At 41.8% G+C, this 21160-nt stretch overlaps 1 protein-coding gene across 4 annotated transcripts in view; it reads left to right on the forward strand.

The window, feature by feature from the left end:
• mbd3a (methyl-CpG binding domain protein 3a) overlaps nt 1–20452 on the forward strand; it is a 45524-nt gene extending 25072 nt beyond the window's left edge. For all 4 annotated transcript variants that reach the window (XM_072482505.1, XM_072482507.1, XM_072482506.1 and 1 more), the window contains 5 exons: nt 3030–3167; nt 4071–4161; nt 10805–10982; nt 16723–16857; nt 19838–20452. In XM_072482505.1, coding sequence (XP_072338606.1) covers nt 3030–3167; nt 4071–4161; nt 10805–10982; nt 16723–16852 — 537 coding nt within the window. In that variant the 3' untranslated portion in view covers nt 16853–16857; nt 19838–20452. The remainder of the gene's footprint in view (nt 1–3029; nt 3168–4070; nt 4162–10804; nt 10983–16722; nt 16858–19837) is intronic.
• The last annotated feature ends 708 nt before the right edge of the window (nt 20453–21160 follow it).

Consider the following 21160-nt stretch of genomic DNA (forward strand, 5'->3'; position numbering starts at 1 on the left):
TGCTTGCAGGCCTCTACTGAAGCTGAAAGTATAACCAGCTGCTTGAAGGTGTGTGACAATAGGCTAATGCATGGAATATGTTTGCTTCATCATTTATAGTGAAGCTCCTGACCATCCCTTGATATGGTTAAGATTGGCAACGTATCTTTTAAAAAAATCTGATATCTTCAATCGTGTGTAATCTGTTTCACTGGTGGAAATGTTTGGGGAGACTAGAAGTATCAGCACGCAATGGCTTTTGCATAAGATAATGATTTCAGGTTCATATCATTGCTCGTTCTGCCCTTGGGTGAATTTAATTTCCCAGAGCCAAAATGGCCCATTTATTGCAGCATCTGGACAACAAGGATAATCTCGTGCTGTTTTTTTTTTCTGCTGCCAGTTGCCTATTTGGATACTTTTTTTTAAAATCTAGAGTACCCAATTCATTTTTCCAATTAAGGGACAATTTAGCGTGGCCAATCACCTACCCTGCACATCTTTGGGTTGTGGGGGCGAAACCCACGCAAACATGGGGAGAATGTGCAAACTCCCCACGGACAGTGACCCAGAGCCGGGATCGAACCTCGGACCTTGGCGCCGTTGATATTGCTGCAGGCCACCACTCAAAAGTACACGCTGCTCACTAGGATTAAGGCAGGGAGGCATCAAAGTTGACTAAGGAGCATTCTGTCTTCACCTAGAGGCCACCATCTTAGGAAAGGATGGTCACTCTTTCTTCCATTTTGCTCCCCTTTCTCAAGCAGTGACTGTTTCTCCAAGAGGAAGAAGGAGGCTTATGTAAAGATGAGACATGAAGGTTCAGTTAGGGCGCTCAAGAGTTACAAGTTAGCTAGGAAGGACCTAAAGAGAGAGCTAAGAAGAGCCAGGAGGAGACATGAGAAGTCTTTGGCAGGTAGGATCAAGGATAACCCTAAAGCTTTCTATAGATATGTCAGGAAGAAACAAATGACTAGGGTAAGAGTAGGGCCAGTCAAGGACATTAGTGGGAAGTTGTGCATGGAGTCCGAGAAGATAGGAGAGGTGCTAAATGAATATTTTTTGTCAGTATTCACACAAGAACAAGACAATGTTGTCGAGGAGAATACTGAGATTCAGGCTACTAGACTAGAAGGGCTTGAGGTTCATAAGAAGGAGGTGTTAGCAATTCTGGAAAGTGTGAAAATAAATAAGTCCCCTGGGCCGGATGGGATTTATCCTAGGATTCTCTGGGAAGCTAGGGAGGAGATTGCTGAGCCTTTGGCTTTGATCTTTAAGTCATCTTTGTCTACAGGAATAGTGCCAGAAGACTGGAGGATAGCAAATGTTGTCCACTTGTTCAAGAAGGGGAGTAGAGACAACCCAGGTAACTATAGACCAGTGAGCCTCACTTCTGTTGTGGAGGTTTGTGAAGGGTAGGTCACACCTCACAAACCTTATTGAGTTCTTTGAGCAGGTGACCAAACAGGTGGATGAGGGTAAAGCAGTTGATGTAGTGTATATGGATTTCAGTAAAGTGTCCGATAATGTTCCCCACGGTAGGCTACTGCAGATAATACGGAGGCATGGGATTCAGGGTGATTTAGCAGTTTGGATCAGAAATTGGCTAGCTGGAAGAAGACAAAGGGTAGTGGTTGATGGGAAATGTTCAGACTGGAGTCCAGTTACTCATGGTGTACCACAAGGATCTGTTTTGGGGCGACTGCTGCAGCGCTGGGCTGAGAGGTGGCAAATGCAGAAAAGTGTGAGGTGATTCATTTTGGAAGGAATAACAGGAAGACAGAGTACTGGGCTATTGGTAAGATTCGTGGCAGTGTGGATGAGCAGAGAGATCTCGGTGTCCATGTACATAGATCCCTGAAAGTTGCCACCCAGGTTGAGAGGGTTGTTAAGAAGGCGTACGTGTGTTAGCTTTTATTGGTAGAGGGATTGAGTTTCGGAGCCATGAGGTCATGTTGCAGCTGTACAAAACTCTGGTGCGGCCGCATTTGGAGTATTGCATGCAATTCTGGTCGCCGCATTATAGGAAGGATGTGGAAGCATTGGAAAGGGTGCAGAGGAGATTTACCAGAATGTTGCCTGGTATGGAGGGAAGATCTTATGAGGAAAGGCTAAAGGGACTTGAGACTGTTTTCATTAGAGAGAAGAAGGTTGAGAGGTGACTTAATTGAGGCATACAAGATGATCAGAGGATTGGATAGGGTGGACAGTGAGAGCCTTTTTCCTCGGATGGTGATGTCTAGCACGAGGGGACATAGCTTTAAATTGAGGGGAGATAGATATAAGACAGATGTCAGAGGTAGGTTCAGAGAGTAGTAAGGGCGTGGAATGCCCTGCCTGCAACAGTAGTGGACTCGCCAACACTAAGAGCATTCAAATGGTCATTGGATAGACATATGGACGATAAGGGAATAGTGTAGATGGGCTTTAGAGTGGTTTCACAGGTCGGGGCAGCGTCGAGGGCCGAAGGGCCTGTTCTGCGTTGTAATGTTCTAAAACTGTCAGGGAGTACTTGAAGGTGGAGGTTGTCATTTCTGAGCATGATTCTGACTGTCCAGTAAGACTTCACAACGGAGCGGACTTGGGGAGGAAATGGGTGGCTGAATTGTAAAGATAAACAAATGAAGAGGAGGAATGTCATATCAGTTGAGAAAATTTGCACCCGATTGAAACCACTAGGGCATTTGCACATTTTAGGACCTTTCTGTACACTATTGAATTCTAGAGCACTCAACAAGAAATCATTATCTCTGTGGGAAAGGTAAAGCTGTTGAAATTCCCCATATGTGATGAATTGGTTGGTAACTTAATATTGAAAACGCAATACAATATATGTAATATACCATAATCATTTTATAGAAGTATAGTGTGTATATTATAATATCCAAATCTTGTGTATTGAGTGTTAAATTTGGCCACAGTTATAATGTAAAATTAGTCTCTGGATTCTGATTAATTTGTTCAATATCATGTATTCTAAAAAAAATTAATTGGTCCTAGTTGCAGCTCAGGTTCATTATCCATACTCATGAATTGAATGATTTTTACAGGGCAAACCAGATCTGAACACTTCACTACCTGTTAGACAGACTGCTTCAATTTTCAAACAACCAGTTACGAAAGTGACCAACCATCCCAACAACAAAGTAAAAATGGATCCACAGAAAGCTGTAGAACAGCCCCGACAGGTGACTGATTATTAATGTATTTGTAGATCCGTGCAAAATTTATAGACTATTGCAGCAGCCTTTTGTTTTTCTCCATATAAGTATATAATTAATGTCATCAATATTTTTCCCCTATTTGCGCCCCCGCCCCCCCCCCCAACCCAAAGGCACTGATGCTTGCAAAACTCCTTTTTTAATGCATCAGCAACTTTCTGGCAGCTTGCCAATATGAGGATTCTGTATATCTAGAGCTTAATTGTCCAAGCCAGGATATTGCTTCAGAGCTTAATTCTGTCTCAGCCAACCTCTGCATGCATATGCTTTTCACAGGCATATTGGATAGTAATGACTAATATGGTTTAGTATTGTTACATACTATATATTGCTGACTAAGCAAGCCATTGGGGTGTTCGTGTTTTTAAAGGCTTTCCATTTTTATTTGTCTGCAATTTCCTTTTTAAAATTATTTTTAACATTTTTTAATTTAAAAAATGCAAAATGGAAAAAATAAACAAATTTACATACATGAACCAGAAAAAAGAAATAACCCTCAAAATCTGACCCCACCCCACAACTAACAGTGACCAATTCCTTGAAAGAAACAATAGAAGGCTGCCATTTCCGATAGAACCCCTCGATAGCTCCCCTCACGGTGTACTTGAGTTTAACATTCCAAGTGACTGGCCTGATCGAGAAACCCCATGTCATCATCAGCAGTCTACCCCCACCTCCCCTCCCCCCAACTTATAAACCTGCAGACTTGTCTGCAATTTCTATTTAAAATTCCGCTCAAATAAAATGACCTTTGAGTTCCTACTGTTTTTAATTAAAATGCTTCTTTAAAAGAGTTATCTTACATTACAAAACTATTGTTTCCCCCCCCTCAGTTTGCGCTTTAAAATATTTTTCCTTAACATTTTTCAGTTATTCTGGGAGAGGAAGCTGACTGGATTGAATGCCTTTGATATTGCAGAAGAAATCATCAAGACTATGGATCTACCTAAAGGCCTACAAGGTGAACACACAGATTTTTGAAATATTATCTACTTTTTATTTGGTATTAGGGAGGACATTTTGGCAGGTTTTAATTCACAGTTTGACTTAAATTATTTTCAGATGGTTGTGCTCTTATCACTTTTGATTTTGTTTGCTAAAATTGAATAGTATCTTGAGTTTAGAAATTCGTGCAATTGTATATTTGTTTTACTGCATAAATTGTGCTGAGCTAGATTTCAGCCTTTCAGCAGCTTCTCACAGCAAGTCTTTCTCTTCCCACTGTCTCCTGTGCTTAAAATCGTGCTGTACTGTCCAAAATCCATTGTAATTATGCCCAATTAGAACTGCTTGTTGCACAGATAACCCCCGCAGACCTATTCACTCCTACCTGATGACAGCACAAATCTGATCTCCTGTGCGACCTGACCGCTAGTGAGAGGACAGGAAAAGAGTACAGCCTGACAGTTTTCAGATCCCTGATCTTCCTCCCTCTGCGCCCCCTCACCACCCCCCACCCCCAGTCCAGTCCAGTCATTAAAGCAGTTGGACAAATCTTCCTCCTCCCTCTTTCCCCCCCCCCCAATCTCCTCTGACCAGTCATTAAAGCAGTTGGACAAATGAATAAAGTGAGTCGTAACAAAGAAACAGCATGAACCTAGAGCTGGGAATTTTTGGCATACTCTTCAGTGAGCAGAGATGAAAGCAGATTTAAAGGTGTGATTAGACCAGATCATGATGACTTTAAACTTCACTATCTTGGGTACCGTTGTCCCTTTCTAAAACACTGTCCCCCTTGTCGCTGTCCGTGTGGAGTTTGCACATTCTCTCCTTGTCTGCGTGGGTCTCACCCCCAAAAACCCAAAGATGTGCAGGGTAGGTAGATTGGCCACACTAATTTCCCCTTAATTGGAAAAAAATAATTGGGTACTTTAAATTTATTTTTTAAAAAGTCACCCATTTCCTCAAAACACTAGTGTTGCATCTCCAAATCCCCTTTTCAGCCAAAGTCCTTAAATATATCACAGATACTGGAAATCTGAATTAATTAGAAAATGCTGGAAATATCAGTTCTGGCGATGGATCACGAATCTGAAACAATCCCTTTGTTTCTCTTTCTGCCAGGCTTGCTCAGTATTTTCAGCATTTGTTGTTTTTATTCCTTCAATGCATTGTTAGACAGACTTGTGAAAGGTGCCATATAATTACAACCACCATGTTTCTCAAAGTACTTTACCGTGAATGAAGCACTTTTGGAAGTACTGACATTGTAGGGAACATATGTGGTGGCCAATTTGCACCCGGCAAACTCCCACAGACAGCAATGTGGTACTACCCAGCTGGCATTTCTGTGATGATGATTAAGGGATAAATATTGACAAGGGATAACTCTCCTGTTCTACTTTGTAATAGTACCATAGCATATTTTATGGCCTTCTGAGGGGTGCATAAGGGCCTTGGTGTACCATTTCAATCAAAACACTGCATTTGCATCAGTGCAGCACACTTAGTGCTGCACCGGGCACGTCGGCCTTGATTTTCGAGCTCAGGTTTTGGAGTAAGACTTGAACCCCAATTTTCTGACTCTGTCTTGAGTGTTGCCAACTGCCGCACACCCATACATCCGTATCAATCTTTCCCACCACTACTTTTAAATCTTTCCAATTGGGTTTCCGCCAGTGTCACAGCTTCGCAAAAGCTCTAAGAAGTCTAAAGTGGCAATCAATGCCTGTGACAATAGTATCTTTTTTTGTCTTCCTCAGTCTTTCTGCTGCTTTTAACTCTTGTTATCCATCGACAACACTTCTCCAGCTCACTCAGTCTTCACTGATGTCTATCGATTAGTACCTCCAGCAATGAGTTATTTTCCTGCTCTTAAAATCGGCAACTTGACCTCCGCCCATCCACCCACCAGGGATATATTCATGGCTTCTTCATTTTCATGCTGTTCTTTGCTGACACTATTTTCAGATATTGGGTCAGTTCCATATACATGCCGATGACAGTCGCCACTTTTGACCCTCCACTGCCTCTGTTGAGATTGCTTGTCTGTCATTGGGCACAATTCTCCGGCCGCGTTGTGCTCAAGCGAGAGCACAACATTGCTGGAGAATCTCGGGAGAGGCCTTTAGCGAGCCTTCCAACAGGCTCCCTGCCTTGAGATTCACCGTAGGCCTGCGAGACGTCGGAGTCAGAACCCCCAAATGGGCGGGACCAAATTACATTTGTGGAAATCCAAGTAGGTCGTAAATTTATGACCTACCTGCCCAGGACCTACTGGCCTCCCTTGATTCTCAAGCCTCCCCAGGGAGGTTGTAGGTGGGCGCTGGTCAGTGCTGGCCCACACAAACATGGACCATGAAACACACCCAGGGGGTCTCCCAGGCCATCGGAGACCCCGGGGTGGTCAGGATAAATGCAGGGTTTGCTCCCTGGGATGTGGGCACCTTGGCACTGCCCAGCTGACACCTTGGCACTGCCAAGCCAGCAGATGCACTGCCTGGGTGCCAGGATGACAGTGAAAGGGTGCCCAAGTGCCAGGGTGTCACCACCAGGGGACAAGGAGGGCTATTCCCATGTAGCAAGGATGGAGGGGCTTTGAAGGGTGGGGGAGTGCAGGGCACGTAAGTAGGGGCCTCTGGGACGTTGGGGGCGGGAAGGGGGAGGCTGATGGGTGGGGGGTCCTAGAAGGGAGGGGGTGCTGTAAAGGGGTTTAGGGGCACCTGAAGAGGGGCGACCCCTCGAGACCCCATAGCGGGTGTCCCCACCTGGGGGGTGTGGGGCACTGTCCAGGTGTGTGGGAACTGTGGCCGGACCTACAAGCACACTTGGAGATCGGGGCACCCTTTCAAAATGGGCGGCCTGCTTCACCTCCCCAGTGCTTAAAAATTTTTTTTTTAAAAATTCGAAGTATGGGTTAAACAGGTGAGAAACTCCCCAGAGCCCATAAAAGTGGTTTATTGTATAGCGGTGGGGAACTCCCCGAAAAACCTGCGACAAATTAACTTAGAAACTTTTGGGGAGAATCACGCCCATTGTCTTTTCTGAGCCATGATTATCCCCCAGTTTAATATTGACAAGTTATTGTCTTCAGCTCCCATCAAAAAAACTTCTCTCACGCTATCTTTTTCTGGCTTAACCATGCTGTTGCAACCTCTGACAATAGAACCCTGGGCTGAGTTTCTGACCCTGTAATCTTCATTATGAACGCTACTTAATTATTAGTCTGCAACATAGCCTGACCTGGCTGACCTCCCTTTTTGTACCCTCTGTAACTTCAAAATCTCTGCTGTCAGTTTCCCATCTTGCACAACGTCCTGCTACCCATCACCCTATCTACTTTGGCTGTTGGTCCCTGCAATGCCTTGGGTGTCGATTGTTTTATCCTTCTGTTCAAATCCCTTCATGGGTTCATCCTGCCCTATCTCTAACCTTCTCCAGCTGTAACTCCTCCTCACTGCTTCAACTCTGAGTTTTTGTCCATCCTCCAATCTCTTTGCTCCTCCTTTGCAACCTTGCCTGTTGCTGTCGAGACCCCACGCTCTGAATTTTGCTTCCTAAATCTGTCCTCCACCTTTTTTAAGGTCTTCTTTAAAATTCTTAAATCAACAATCTTTTTAATCACTTGTTTGGTTTAGAATTTTCTTTTCACTATGCGTTTATGAAATGCCTTGCTACGTTAAAGGCACGCGATCAATATAAGTTTTTAATCTGATGATGTCACTCCATATTCTCTGAAAGAGCCAGGGTCGGCATAATTGGCTGAATGGCCTCCTGTGTAAATCATTCTTTGCTTCCATTTTGCTTTGTAGGTTGTTATTCTGCAATGACTTGACATGTTGAATCTGTCACCACTCCCATTTTCTTGATATCACCCATAGCCACTTTGACACCATTGGCTAAAAGTGATCCTCTGCTATTATTTCCCTTCTACTTGCGCTTATCTATGTTGAATTCCATCCACCATGCCTCCTTCATTATAACCTTGATGTGGAGATGCCGGCGTTGGACTGGGGTGAGCACAGTAAGAAGTTTTACAACACCAGGTTAAAGTCCAACAGGTTTGTTTCGATGTCACTAACTTTCGGAGCGCTGCTCCTTCCTCAGGTTATAAGGATCAGCGCTCCGAAAGCTAGTGACATCGAAACAAACCTGTTGGACTTTGACCTGGTGTTGTAAAACTTCTTACTGTCCTTCATTATACTCACAGCCTGCTTGTTTACAATCAATCTTTCATGAATTCTGGTCACTGATTCGGTTTAGGACTGGAAAGGACTCCAGTACTGATCCATGGGGAATTGCCCTCTGTACATATCACCCATGCCTACAATTGTTTCCCTAACAAATATCCAAGACTTTCTCTTTAGAATTCCTCATCCATTCCTGTATTTTAGCCATTGCCTTAAGCTTGTGTAACCTATGTGAAATCTTAACTAATCCTTTATCAGTTTTTCAAGATTTAATTAAGATGTAGTGGTGATGTAGTGTTATTGTCACCACAAGTAATTCAGAGACCCAGGATAATGTTCCAGATCCACAGCAATGTCAAATGTCCTTTGAAATGCCACTACAAAATGACTAGATGAGTGGAACTGGATGGACAACTCGGCATCAGACTAGCATCCGAAACAACAATAGTCCTCTAACATCTGGGGGCTCATGCCAGAATTGGCGAGTTGTCTCACAGACTTGCCAAGCAAGAGCCTGATATAGTTTATTTTTCTATTCATTCATGGAATATGGCTGGGTCTGCATTCATTGCCCTTAAATGAGTGGTTTGCTATACCATTTTAGAGATTGCTGTGGTCAGGAGTCACATGTAGGCCAGACCAGATGAGAATGTCCTGGTGAACCGGGTTGGGTTTTTGAGAGAATTGACTATGGTTATCATTGGATTTATAATTAGGGGCTGGTTTAGCATAGGGCTAAATTGCTGGCTTTGAAAGCAGACCGAGGCAGGCCAGCAGCACGGTTCAATTCCCGTACCAGCCTCCCCAAACAGGCGCCGGAATGTGGCGACTAGGGACTTTTCACAGTAACTTCATTTGAAGCCTACTTGTGACAATAAGTGATTTTCATTTCATTTTCATAATTCCAGATTTTTATTCAATTTAAATTTCACCACTGGTCATGGTGGGATTCAAACCCAGAGCAGTAATCTGGGTTTCTGGATTACTGGTCCAGTGACAGTACCACTATGCCACCAACTCTGAGAGTCATACTCACGGAATAATATCTTAGTGTCCCAGACATCGGCGTCACACCTTCTGCATTCTTCACTGTGCCACCATGCCGCCCTGGGACCAACTATCTTTAACGGCTTCATCAATGAGCAATCTTCCATCATAAGGTCAGAAGTGGGGATATTGGGGAAGCACTGTGGCCCAGTGGGTTAGCCCTGCAGCCTCACGGCGCCGAGGTCCCAGATTCAATCCCAGCTCTGGGTCACTGTCTGTGTGGAGTTTGCACTTTCTCCCCGTGTTTGCGTGGGTTTCACCCCCACAACCCAAAGATGTGCAGGACAGGTGGATTGGCCATGCTAAATTGCCCCTTCATTTTAGAAAATGAATTGGGTACTCTAAATGTTTTTTAAAAAAGAAGTGGAGATGTTCACTGTTCAGTATTCACCGAAGAGAGGTCTTTCGCTGCTTGAATGCACAACTCTCACTCAGTTGTGCATTAAAACCAAATGGAATAGTTAGCAGTTCACATGTCTTTCCGAGTTCGATGAAGGAGGAAGCTTTTCTCACTCTGGATTTAAGTTCAGATGACTAGGGTCAACTCCGGATTGACTAGAGTTTCTTCAAAGTGAAGACATTTCAGCAGATCATGTAGATGGGTCCCTCCAATTTCTTGCAGGTGAACTCCGAGCTGTTTGAAACAGGTTGGAGGAAGCTTTTAAAAGACTACGTTTCACAGGTCTCAAAGGCAAGGTCAGCCTTTTCTTTGCAGCTGCAATGTTGTTACTGATGGTCTGCAGACTGCACAGTCTCTGTTTTTGGATAAAATGGCTTCAAAAATCAGAGGGCAGTTTCAATCACATGTCTGGCCCTTGATACATGATGGAAGGCAAATTATGGTCTTTCATAGTGAAGGAGCTTCAGGCGCATGGTCAAAAGCTTTGATATACAACAGAAGATAAATAGTGGTTAGAAGCACTTCAGTCTCAATACTTGTTCTTGTTGCCCCCCCCCCCCCCTTTGTTACGTGGCAGAGCTGCAATCAGAGTCTGGAAGTTTAGTCCCTGTGTTTTGGAGTAAGTTTTGACAATAGCAGGTGTGAAATTCCACAGAAGACTGCTCTTTAGGCATGTCCATTCAAGAGATGCCCCAATCCATAATAATCCAATTTGGAAATTTCCAGAAAGCCTCCTGGGCTGTTGAAGCTGCAAAAGTCAGGTCACCCCTTCGACAGTCATCTTACAGCTGATCAGGATCTATTAGGAATTGTTTTTTAAACTGTAATATTTTCATGTCTTTACTGGCATTTCAGAAGCTATTTGCAAGTTAACTTTTGTCATCGAAAGAGCCTGGCATTTTTGCTTCTAAGACACTTTTATATAGACTGGCATATCCGTTACTTGGGCAAGTGATTTAGGGCTTAAAAATCTGCTTCATGAGAAAACAGGTTATTAATTGAAATTGTTTGCATATATTCTTTTACAGGTGTGGGGCCAAGTTGCACAGATGAAACTTTGTTGTCTGCTATTGCAAGTGCTTTGCACACGAGTTCCAATCCTATTACTGGACAGCTCTCTGCAGCAGTAGATAAGAATCCTGGTGTATGGCTGAATACCTCTCAACCCCTCTGCAGAGCTTTCATGGTCACCGATGAGGATATTAGGTAGGAGCACTAATTGTCCTGTCCTTTTGTGTTATTGAGTTATTTTATTAAATCATAAATATCGTGAACTGGATTGATTTTGGTTTTGTACATTTACTGCAAGTTGGGAAGTTTTTTTTCTTCTTGGGGATGTTTTGTTCCGGCAGTAAGCAGAGACTAGATTACCCAGTGAAGGCAAGATTAATATTTCAGCTGGAGTCCAATACATTCCAATCTGAGGGCATTATGGCTTCCTGCTTATTGAAAGATGATTGTCAGAGCAGGTCATCAAACATTTAGTGATAGATGCATTGGTTAGTTTTCACAGGGCATCCAGTATAAAAGCAGCAAATGGGAAATATTTTTGCATTGGTGGTCCAAATTGGTTAGTCCTAATTCATGATGTTCCTTCACATACAGCAGTATCTTCAGAATGTGACATTGGTTCAAAATCACATTGTGCTTGGATTTGTGCTGTTATCTCAATTTTTCACACTTTTCTGTTTAAATCATTGAAGGATAACCTGCTTATGCATGTATTGACACATATCGTTTGCAAGCCAAACCCCAATGCCATTAAATGCAAACTTGTTATTTAATCATGTTTGCGATACACTGACTTGTACTACTTTAAAGCTGTTTGTTTTCGTGTTTCTAGAACCCTAGACATAAAATGAATCATTCAGTCCATTTTGTACAGTATTTACTTTGTTGGGAACACTGAACATTTCTCTACTCATTCCAACTGATTAATTGGTCTCGCTTGCTCATCAACCAAACTTTCCAGTTTTAATTACACAACGCATCAATGCTTTTGGAAGTTCAGTTCTGATAGTTGTGCAATTCTTAATAAGGATCTTTGCTATGTCTTTTTCCTCTCTAAGAAATGGTGCAACTTTGATATGCTGTTACGATAAAGATTACCTTGTAGGATGATCTTTCTTTGAATTTTGCATATTCTTCGTGTCACGCTAGTACCTACTCCGCAGGTGCTGTAATATGTATTTTGTATGCAGGAATTTGCGATGAATAGTGTTGATTTCAGTTTAGCTTCATGTCAAAATGAACTGGTATTATGGTACAATTCCTGTGTCCTTGTGCAACAGAAGACCAAATAGTCACCAACCAGCCACATCAATGCCATTTTTTTTGAGGCAGAGCATAAACAGTTTTCCCCAAGTAATGTTTGGTAGTCTCTTCTTTTGCAGGAGAATTTTAAAACCCATTAGTTCTTGAACCCTGACAAACAAAAACGTGGTTTACTTGGGTGGAGCATTTTGTTTACTGCCTTGCAGTGACTAGAAAATGAGCAGACAATTCCTCTCAAACACCACTGTTATTGTCAAGCTATTCTAGATTCTATGACTGGAGGGCCAAATTTGGATCAGAAATAAACAAGCTTAGTCAGTTGAAATTACCTAATTCTGTATGAGCCATAGAACTTTGTAACACAGAAAATGGCTCATTTGACACTTTTGGCAGATTTTAACTCGGAGGGACAGGTCAGGGTGGGGTGTTAACGCTCCAAAAAGTGGTGTCTAGCTGGGAACCCAACATAATCCGGCCCACATCTGGGTTTAGCCACAGTGCATTTGGAGGCAAGTGAGAATCCCCTGTGGAGCTGTTGGACAAGTCATTTTAATGCATATTGTCAATTAATTGCAAATTTAACCCCAGGCTCTGTCTTTTAACAACCAGCAAATAGGTTTCTTGAGCTGCAAAATTTGCTAGGGTTAATAAGGTGAGAACACAGCTTGGAACTATTGTTCAATGATAGCCTGTTTACTATGGGCTGCCTCTGTGGAAGGCTCGGGCTCACAGCATTTGTTCAGAGAGCAAGATTTATTTGCTTAGTGGGTGATTTCCAATTTTCTGACTAATATTGGCCTTGCTTTGATCTGGCTTTCCCTGCTGTCAGCCTCACTGCAACTTTTTTGTAGGGCGACAGAGGTGTGGATGTGAGATGTCAATAAGATTAGGGCGAGGGTGGCAATGGTGCCCTGATTAACACTGGGACTGCAGCGCTGAGGACCCGGGTTCGAATCCCAGCCCTGGGTCACTGTCCGTGTGCAGTTTACACATTCTCCCCATGTCTGCTTGGGTTTTGCCCCCACAACGCAAAAGATTTGCAGGTTAGGTGGATTGGCCATGCTAAATTGCCCCTTAATTGGAAAAAAAGGTAATTTGGTACTCTAAATTTTAAAAATAAAATAAGATTAGGGTAATTGTTCAGATGGAGATGTACTTCACTTCCGTCCCTCACATCCAGCTGAACCTTCTGGGAAGAATCATTAGCTAGGGAGGCAGGCAACTTGGCAATTTTGACCCCATATGGGGTCTTTAGTGTCTTCCTTTTGACAAAATGTGAGCCGCCATCATCACACCTGCGCAGTGGTCAGGAAACTCGGAAAAGCAGGATGCTAATGTGATGGCTGACCTAAAGAACCATAACAAAGTCTGCTGATTTCTTTAAAAATGGGTTCCCGACACACTTCTTACCCCTCCTGCTGCACATGGTACCATTTCGGTAGAATTCCACCCTTTGTCTCTTTCCAGATTCTGTTTGTGCAATCCAAAACTAATCTCACTGCCCTGTTTGCTCTACTCTTTCTCTGCTTCCAATATTTACCATCACTGAATTCCCCCACCATCAACATCCTAGGGATTACCATTGACCAGAAAGCTGAACAGACTGAATTGGACCAGACTGGCTACAAGAACAGGTCAAAGGCTTGGAATTAAGCGGCAAGTAACTCACCAACTGACTCCCAAAGCCTGTCCACCATTCACAAAGCACAGGTCAGGAATGTCTTGGAACTTGCCTGGATGAGTGCAGCTCCAACAAAAACAAAAAAGCTCAGCACCATCTAGGATAAAACAGTTTGATCGGCATCCCATCCTATCCCCCTCTCCCACACAGTCACACCCCCTCCCACCCAGTGTGGCAGCAGTGTGCGCCTTAGACAATGTGGACTGCAGCAACTCACCTCCTTTGACAGCACCTTCAAAGCCATGACCTTTACCACCTAGAAGGACAAGAGTAGCAGATGCTTAGGAATGCCACCTGTTAATTTTCCTCAAGCCACACACAATCCAGACTACAGTCTCCGCAATCTTCCTCATGAGATGAAAGGCAGACTGCATGAGCGAGCATTACACTGTCATGGGTACCATCTTTTGGATAAGACACCAAATGAGGCTCTGTCTACACTTATGAAGAGGAACACAGGAGCTATCCCTGGTGTCTGGCCAATGTTTCTACCTCAATCAATATCACCAAAGGCAGGTTATCACATAGTTCTAATATTGCAGTTTGTGGGAGCTTTTCTGCACAAACTGGCTGCTACATCTCTTAAATTGACTATACCAATATATTTCAAAGTACTACATTGGCTTCAAAGCACTTTGAGATGGTTTGAGGTTGTGAAAGGTACTTTATAAATGCAAGTGTGTAGTTTGAATGTTAGTTTATTGGTGTCACTGTTTAATCAGTCTGCTAAGCAGTAAACACGCAGTTTGCTTTTTCTTTGTTATGGGTCAGGGTTTAGAGAATCCCAAAGTGTATCATGGAGTTCACTTGACCCACAACTTTTAATAGATTGTGGTATGGGGAGCACACGGCTCACTCTACAGGTATGGTACAGCAGAAATGGACCAGTATTTTTTTTTTAGAGCAAAACAATGTTTATTCTATGAACTCAAGTTAACCTTTCTAAAACAAACCGTGAACATCTTAGCAACCAGTAAATCAAATACACCCCTCAAAGAATGCCACACTAAGTAACCTGTATGCTGTCCTTTTACACCCAAAAGACTTAACAAACCTTTAAACAGAAGCACATCAGGGTTTACATTCAATACTGAAAACATTTATAATTCTGAATTCACCAAATGATTAAGAGATAGTCCTTCATGGCAGAGAGCTCAACAATATAGCTGCTTTGGCTGACTTCAGCTGCAACACACTGAAAAACGAAACCAAAAAGACAGATACACCCAAGCTTTTCTCAAAGTGAAACTAAAAAGCAGAACCAGAGCTCAGCTCCACCCACACTCTGACAGTAACATGAGCAGCCAAACATTTCTTAAAGCGACATTCTCATGACACCTTTTTGTTGAAGAGTGGTCCCACATCGAGAACACAACCGTTGGAGTAGATTTTCATCTTCATCTGGCAGCACTCTGGAGATGGAAATCACATACCGTGCGTTCCATCTTTTTCTGACACTACCCGCGTCATGTCTGATTAGCATCTTTCATTTGCCTATATCAAACCTTGTTTTTTTTTTTTAAATATATAAATTTAAAGTGCCCAATTCATTTTTTTTCCAATTAAGGGGGCAATTTAGCATGGCCAATCCACCTACCCTGCACATCTTTGGGTTGTGGGGGTGAGACCCACGCAGACACAGAATGTGCAAACTCCTCACGGACAGTGACCCAGGGCCGGGATTGAACCTGGGTCCTCGGAGCCGTGAGGCAGCGGTGCTAACCACTGCACCCCCATATCCAGCATTGTTACAAATACTCTGAATCTAATCCTAAATTATATTTAATATCTCTAATTATACCTTATAAGTGATCAGTTAACTTTTGACGTAATTAAATTCACACTGCTGGTGTCCAAGTAATATTTGGGAATATGTACCTGCAGTACAATTAGCTACTTTTGTTGCTGTTGACAACTAAACCCTTCTGCCTCTAATTTACTTAGTAACAATATTTCATTGAACTAAAATCAAATGGAAAGGTGAAGAAAATTAATTGATTTCTTACACCTTCCCCTCCTGGGGAATTACACTAGTGTGGGCTTACTTTTGCACTGTAGCAGATTCAGAATTCATTTCAAGATCCATTTATCTCAGGCGGGCGTCACCTCACAGAGGACTTGCTGCTGAGAAATTGCAAAAGATACTGAGCAAGACCATTGAAAATCAATGTCTGCTTAAGTCAGTTCTTTAAGAGTAGATTTTTTTATTGACTGGGTGATAAAAACAAAGCAGCTTCAGGGGAACCAACTGTTTTATATTAATATTTGATTTAGCTCCAAGCAAAAAATAGTATGGAACCATAGAAATAAGCTATTTTATTAGCATTGACTTCAATAGTTTACAAAGCTACTGGTATATCGCCTTGTCCCCATTCCAAATTAAGACATTGTCTTGACATGCTGTTCAAGCTTCTTGTCCATTGGCCCATGGTCATCTGCAATTGATGGATGTTGTTGCGCCACGCGCACCTTTTTTCCTTCTGCCTGTTTTCTCATTGCTGTCAATCATTTATGATTTCAGTGAGGGACAATTGATTGGCAGAGTAAAAATGAGAAATGATTGAGGAGGTGTGGAAATGAGGCAAAAGTGGAAGAGAATTAGTTAAAAGGGTGGCCAATGTATCTATAATTGCTTCCCTCTGCCGTTAAAATTCTTGCATGGGGCGGCACGATGGCGCAGTGGTTAGAACTGCTGCCTCATGGCACCGAGGACCCGGGGCATGTGGTGTTTGCACATTCTCCCTCTGTCTGTATGCGTCTCACCCCCACAACCCAAAGATGTGCAGGGTAGGTGGACTGGCCACACTAAATTGCCCCTTAATTGGAAGAAATTTTAAAAACTTCTTGCATGATCTGCATTCTATGTCCATGATCCAGAAATAGACACTGGTACAACATTTGAGATCTGCCCGTTTAGTAAGATATTTGATCAGCCTTAAAGAAATAGCTGAACGTACCACTATTTAAAGTGTTCACATGTATGTATTGCAGGAAGCAAGAAGAACTTGTACAACAGGTGCGGAAGAAGTTGGAGGAGGCGCTGATGGCTGATATGCTAGCACATGCTGAAGAATCTGGCAAGGGGTCAGATATAGCACAAGACAAAGAAGAGGATGTATAGCCAAGGTATCTTGCGTATGAAGAGAATCTTAGTGGTTGTCCAATTACTAGGAACTTTATATGTTGCATTGAGTTTCCACCAACAAAATACATCACAATATGTGAGTTTCATTCAGCAACCTCCATTCTTTACTGGAGTTGAGCCAAGTTGGTTGATGTTTGTTCGGAAAGAGACCCTGGTGTCAGCTACACAAGTGACACATTTGGTATCAGTCCATAATAAAATTCACTAGTGCTGACCTGACCTGATACAGGTTTCTTTACTCCGGAATAAATTTCCTGTTGGTGATTCTAACATTTACAATCTCTTACTTTTGGGTAGGTAACTTCAGTTATTGTTTTGTTCCTGAATGAATAAGATTGATTAGCCTTTTTTTAATCAGTTGCTTATGCCTCACCAACACTTTATTTTCTTGCTCAACATCTTTTTAAAAATAAATTTAGAGTACCAAATTCTTTTTTTCCCAATTAAGGGGCAATTTAGCGTGGCCAATTCACCTACCCTGCACATCACTTTGGATTGTGGGGTTAAACCCACGCAGGCATGGGAGAATGGGCAAACTCCATACGGACAGTGACCTGGGCCTGGGATCGGCGCCGTGAGACAGCAGTGCTAACGCGCCGCCCCTTTTTTACTCAATATCTTTTTTCAGTTACATCTGTTTCTGTGCCAAATGAACAACTGCCTAGTGCCAAATAGCACCATGTTGATTTCAAGCCAAATGAAAAGCTTGAATTGCTGCATGTCACACATTTTCTTGGCTGTTTACTGGGTCTGGTTCCCTATAATATCTAGAATCAATCAGGATAATTTGTCAAAAAGCTCAAGCAAAATTGACCATAATTTGACCTGTTCAATACCAGATCAGAAAAGATTGATGTCCTCCCCTTTGGTATAGTACTATCAAACAACTAAATACAATCTGTCTGGTACTGTGGTACAAGGGAGAAAGGTAAACATCAACTCCCACTAAACCTGAAGTGGATTTGGACCAGAAGCGTTCAGAATGCTCCAGTCAGAAATATGAGGAGTTTAGGAGCACTTGCTTGAAGAACAAAGCCTTGACCTATGTTACAAGTGACTACACTTCAAAAACACTTCATTGAAAAGCACTATATGTATGAATTTAAGTCTTTTAACTATTCTACAGTTGAATGTCATAATTCCCAAAGTCCCTACACTTGGACAGAGCATACCCTTGCATCAAATCCCAAATGACAAACCGTGTAGCTTTGTGATTAAGCGTGCCCAGATTCCTTTGCACTGCCACTCAGTGATTGTGTGCCACAAAGTCCAGTGATCTAGGTTCACTCACCATGCTTTCAGGTGAAAGGGAACATCGTTCACGCTCCTTGACAAGAACCAGTCTCCCCATTCCACCTCCATTCATTGAGGACCTACATCAGACTATCGAAGTAGAGCAACAGGTTGTAAGTTGACACAGAGCCATTGTCTATGGCCAAGTAACTATCTGCCAGTTTGCTTTCCTATATTTTCTTTTGCATTCCCCCGAGACTGCAGCAATATCTTCAACAGAGAGATTAATGGCACATTCAACTACTACTAAAAGCATCTTCCGGTTTATACATATGCCCTGCCCAGAAGCTTAGAGAGGGATTCCAGCAGCCATCTTTTTCTTATTTTGACTAATTTCAAACCCATGTACCACAATAAATGAAAGATTTAGAGCAGTACATTGCTTCGCCTTCCTGGTGATTACCTGGCCTAGTCAAACTTCAAAATGTCAATTTCCATGTGGCATTTGGACTTATCAATACAGGTATCATATTTCATTTTTTTTTCTAAGTTGTAACTCAATTTGGGTAGATTTTCTTCTCGCCTTCATATAGATGGGCATGTCTTTAAACTATTAAACTAGGCTTCAGGTAATTCAGCAATTGTCGCCAGCCTTGGTATGCTGCAGATATTGTTCACATGTAAAATTATACATTTATTTCTTCCTAATTGATATAAATGCTTGGGCTAGGAAATGATTTGCTAGTAATCTAAATGTTCGTTTTCATCTTTTGGCCTGGGATTGAATCTAGCTCGTTTCTTTACAGCTAAATGTTCCAAGTTAGCACAAGTTTACTTGGACAACATTTTAATCCAGTAATGCAGTGTGTGGCAGTTTCAATCTCCAATTAAATGACATCAAACCATCCTGTATCACAATGTTTATAGTGGATCGAGTTACCAGGAGGGAGAAAAAAATTATTTGCGGAGGTTTTAAATTAAGGCTGTTTTGTTCAGAAATATTTTTTTTCTGTTTGCTACTATGAAAGAGTTCTTAACATAATCTTGAGGTGCTGGGTTATTAGGAGGCCAGTGGCGAGCTCAGTCCTACATCTGACCTGAATGTGTTTTCTGACTCTGGCTATCACATCATTGCTTATGTGCCTTTGGGGAACCCATTTCTTGGACTTCTTGAATCGGCAGTTGGAAAGGCCTGCTGTCAACTGCTTACTCTACATTTTTAGCTTTAGTTAAGTTGGCTGGACAGCTGGTTCGTGATGCAGAGCGAGGCCAGCAATGCGGATTAAATTCCCGTACCAACTGAGGTTATTCATGAAGGCCCCGCCGTCTCAACCTTGTCCCTTGCCTGAGGTGTGGTGACCCGTGGGTTAAATCACCACCAGTCAGCTCTCCTCCTCAAATGGGAAACTAACATATGGTCATCTGGGACGATGGCGACTTTACTTTTACTTTGCATTTTTAGCATAAATTCGCACTCACTCAAGAAATGCATTAAAAATGTAATTGTCTTTTGACATCTGGAGCCTGAGTTAGAATCTAGACTAGTCCGGTGATATTCAGTTTGGCAGGGTCACTCCTGTACCAAGTTACAAAGATGTGTCAATTCACACCTGGCATAAATTAAAGGAAGGATTTGAATGAATTTGCAGAGAAGTTTGAAGTTTGTCTATAGCAATATGTATTGCTCATATTTTCTGCAATATGAATTTCTATTTATTTTCTTGGCAGGAAATTATTAGAATCCAATATTTTTCAGGGATGTGTGGACATAAAGATGAGTGAAAATATTCGTAAGGATGAGAATCACTGAATAATTGTATCATTTGGAATTTCTACATCCGAACTGGTTTATAATATGTTTGAAGAACTACTTTTCCAGTTTAAAAATAAAAGTACTTTTTGTCAGATGAAAACGGTCATTGTGATGGGCATGTAGACCATTGCCAGTAATCATTTTTAAACTTGAAGTTTGTTTTTATATGCTCACGTTTTTTAAAGCTCTGTAAAATACTGTAAAATTTGATATGTGCAAGTTGTGTATTGGTAGGTATATTCTTTGTTTGCGGTTTAATCGTGAAATATGCATACATACATCTTTGGTGATGAGAGCACTAACGAATAAATCCAATATTTCTAGTTTTGTATGTTGCGTTTCTAGAACATTGCATTCTTAATCCTGTAATGAGGCAATCTGCATTCATGCATGTTCTGTGGAGAATTGTTTTGAAAGTGTTTTGTAACGCATGTTTCCAATTCTTCCCACTTTCAGTAAGTGTACATTATGTGTAGTGGAACCAAACTGTAAAAGCTGAAGAAGCTTGTCAATAAAATCTATTTGCTAAATGTTTTCTATTTTAATTAGTATTTTGGAGGTGAACTGAGGTACTACTAGAGCTGATGTAATTTACAGTACTTCTCCCACCACAGTTTTGGATTCAGCTGCAACCCCACAATAACAAATTTCCATAAAAGAATTGGCATGCTTTGGGACTTATGTTTGAAGAGAAATTAGTAAACTTACCTCACATAAGAGTATTTTGGGGTTATGGAATGGCATGGGAGGTGATAAATAGGCAGTTGTTGCATATGTTGAATTTGTATAGTCGGGTACTAATGAGAACCATGTCCCATCTTTAAAACTCTGGTTTAAAAAGCCACTGAGACAAAGGGTATTTTGTTATTCATGCATTGAAGATATATTGAAGCCAGTCTAGCCAATCTTTGGAAGTTTGTTTTGAGTTCTGCAGTTAACTTAAATCAAGGTCAGATTTGATACCTGTAAACCACCTGACTCAATGAAAATAGCGTAACAATTTGTATTTTATATTTCACAATATGTTAGTGTGGGTCTTGGGAAAGATATGATACTCAGTTCAGATCATAAATTGCACCCCCAATTTATGCTATATTAAGAAAGACGTGCATGTATATAATGCCTTTCACAACCTCCAGTTGTCCCAAAGCACTTTACAACCAATGAAATATTTTTTGAGTGTAGTCATATTTTAATAATGTAGGAAATATGGCAGCCAGTGTGCACAGCAATGTCTA

Source organism: Scyliorhinus torazame, chromosome 18 (assembly GCF_047496885.1).
Source record: "Scyliorhinus torazame isolate Kashiwa2021f chromosome 18, sScyTor2.1, whole genome shotgun sequence".
Taxonomy (NCBI): domain Eukaryota; kingdom Metazoa; phylum Chordata; class Chondrichthyes; order Carcharhiniformes; family Scyliorhinidae; genus Scyliorhinus; species Scyliorhinus torazame.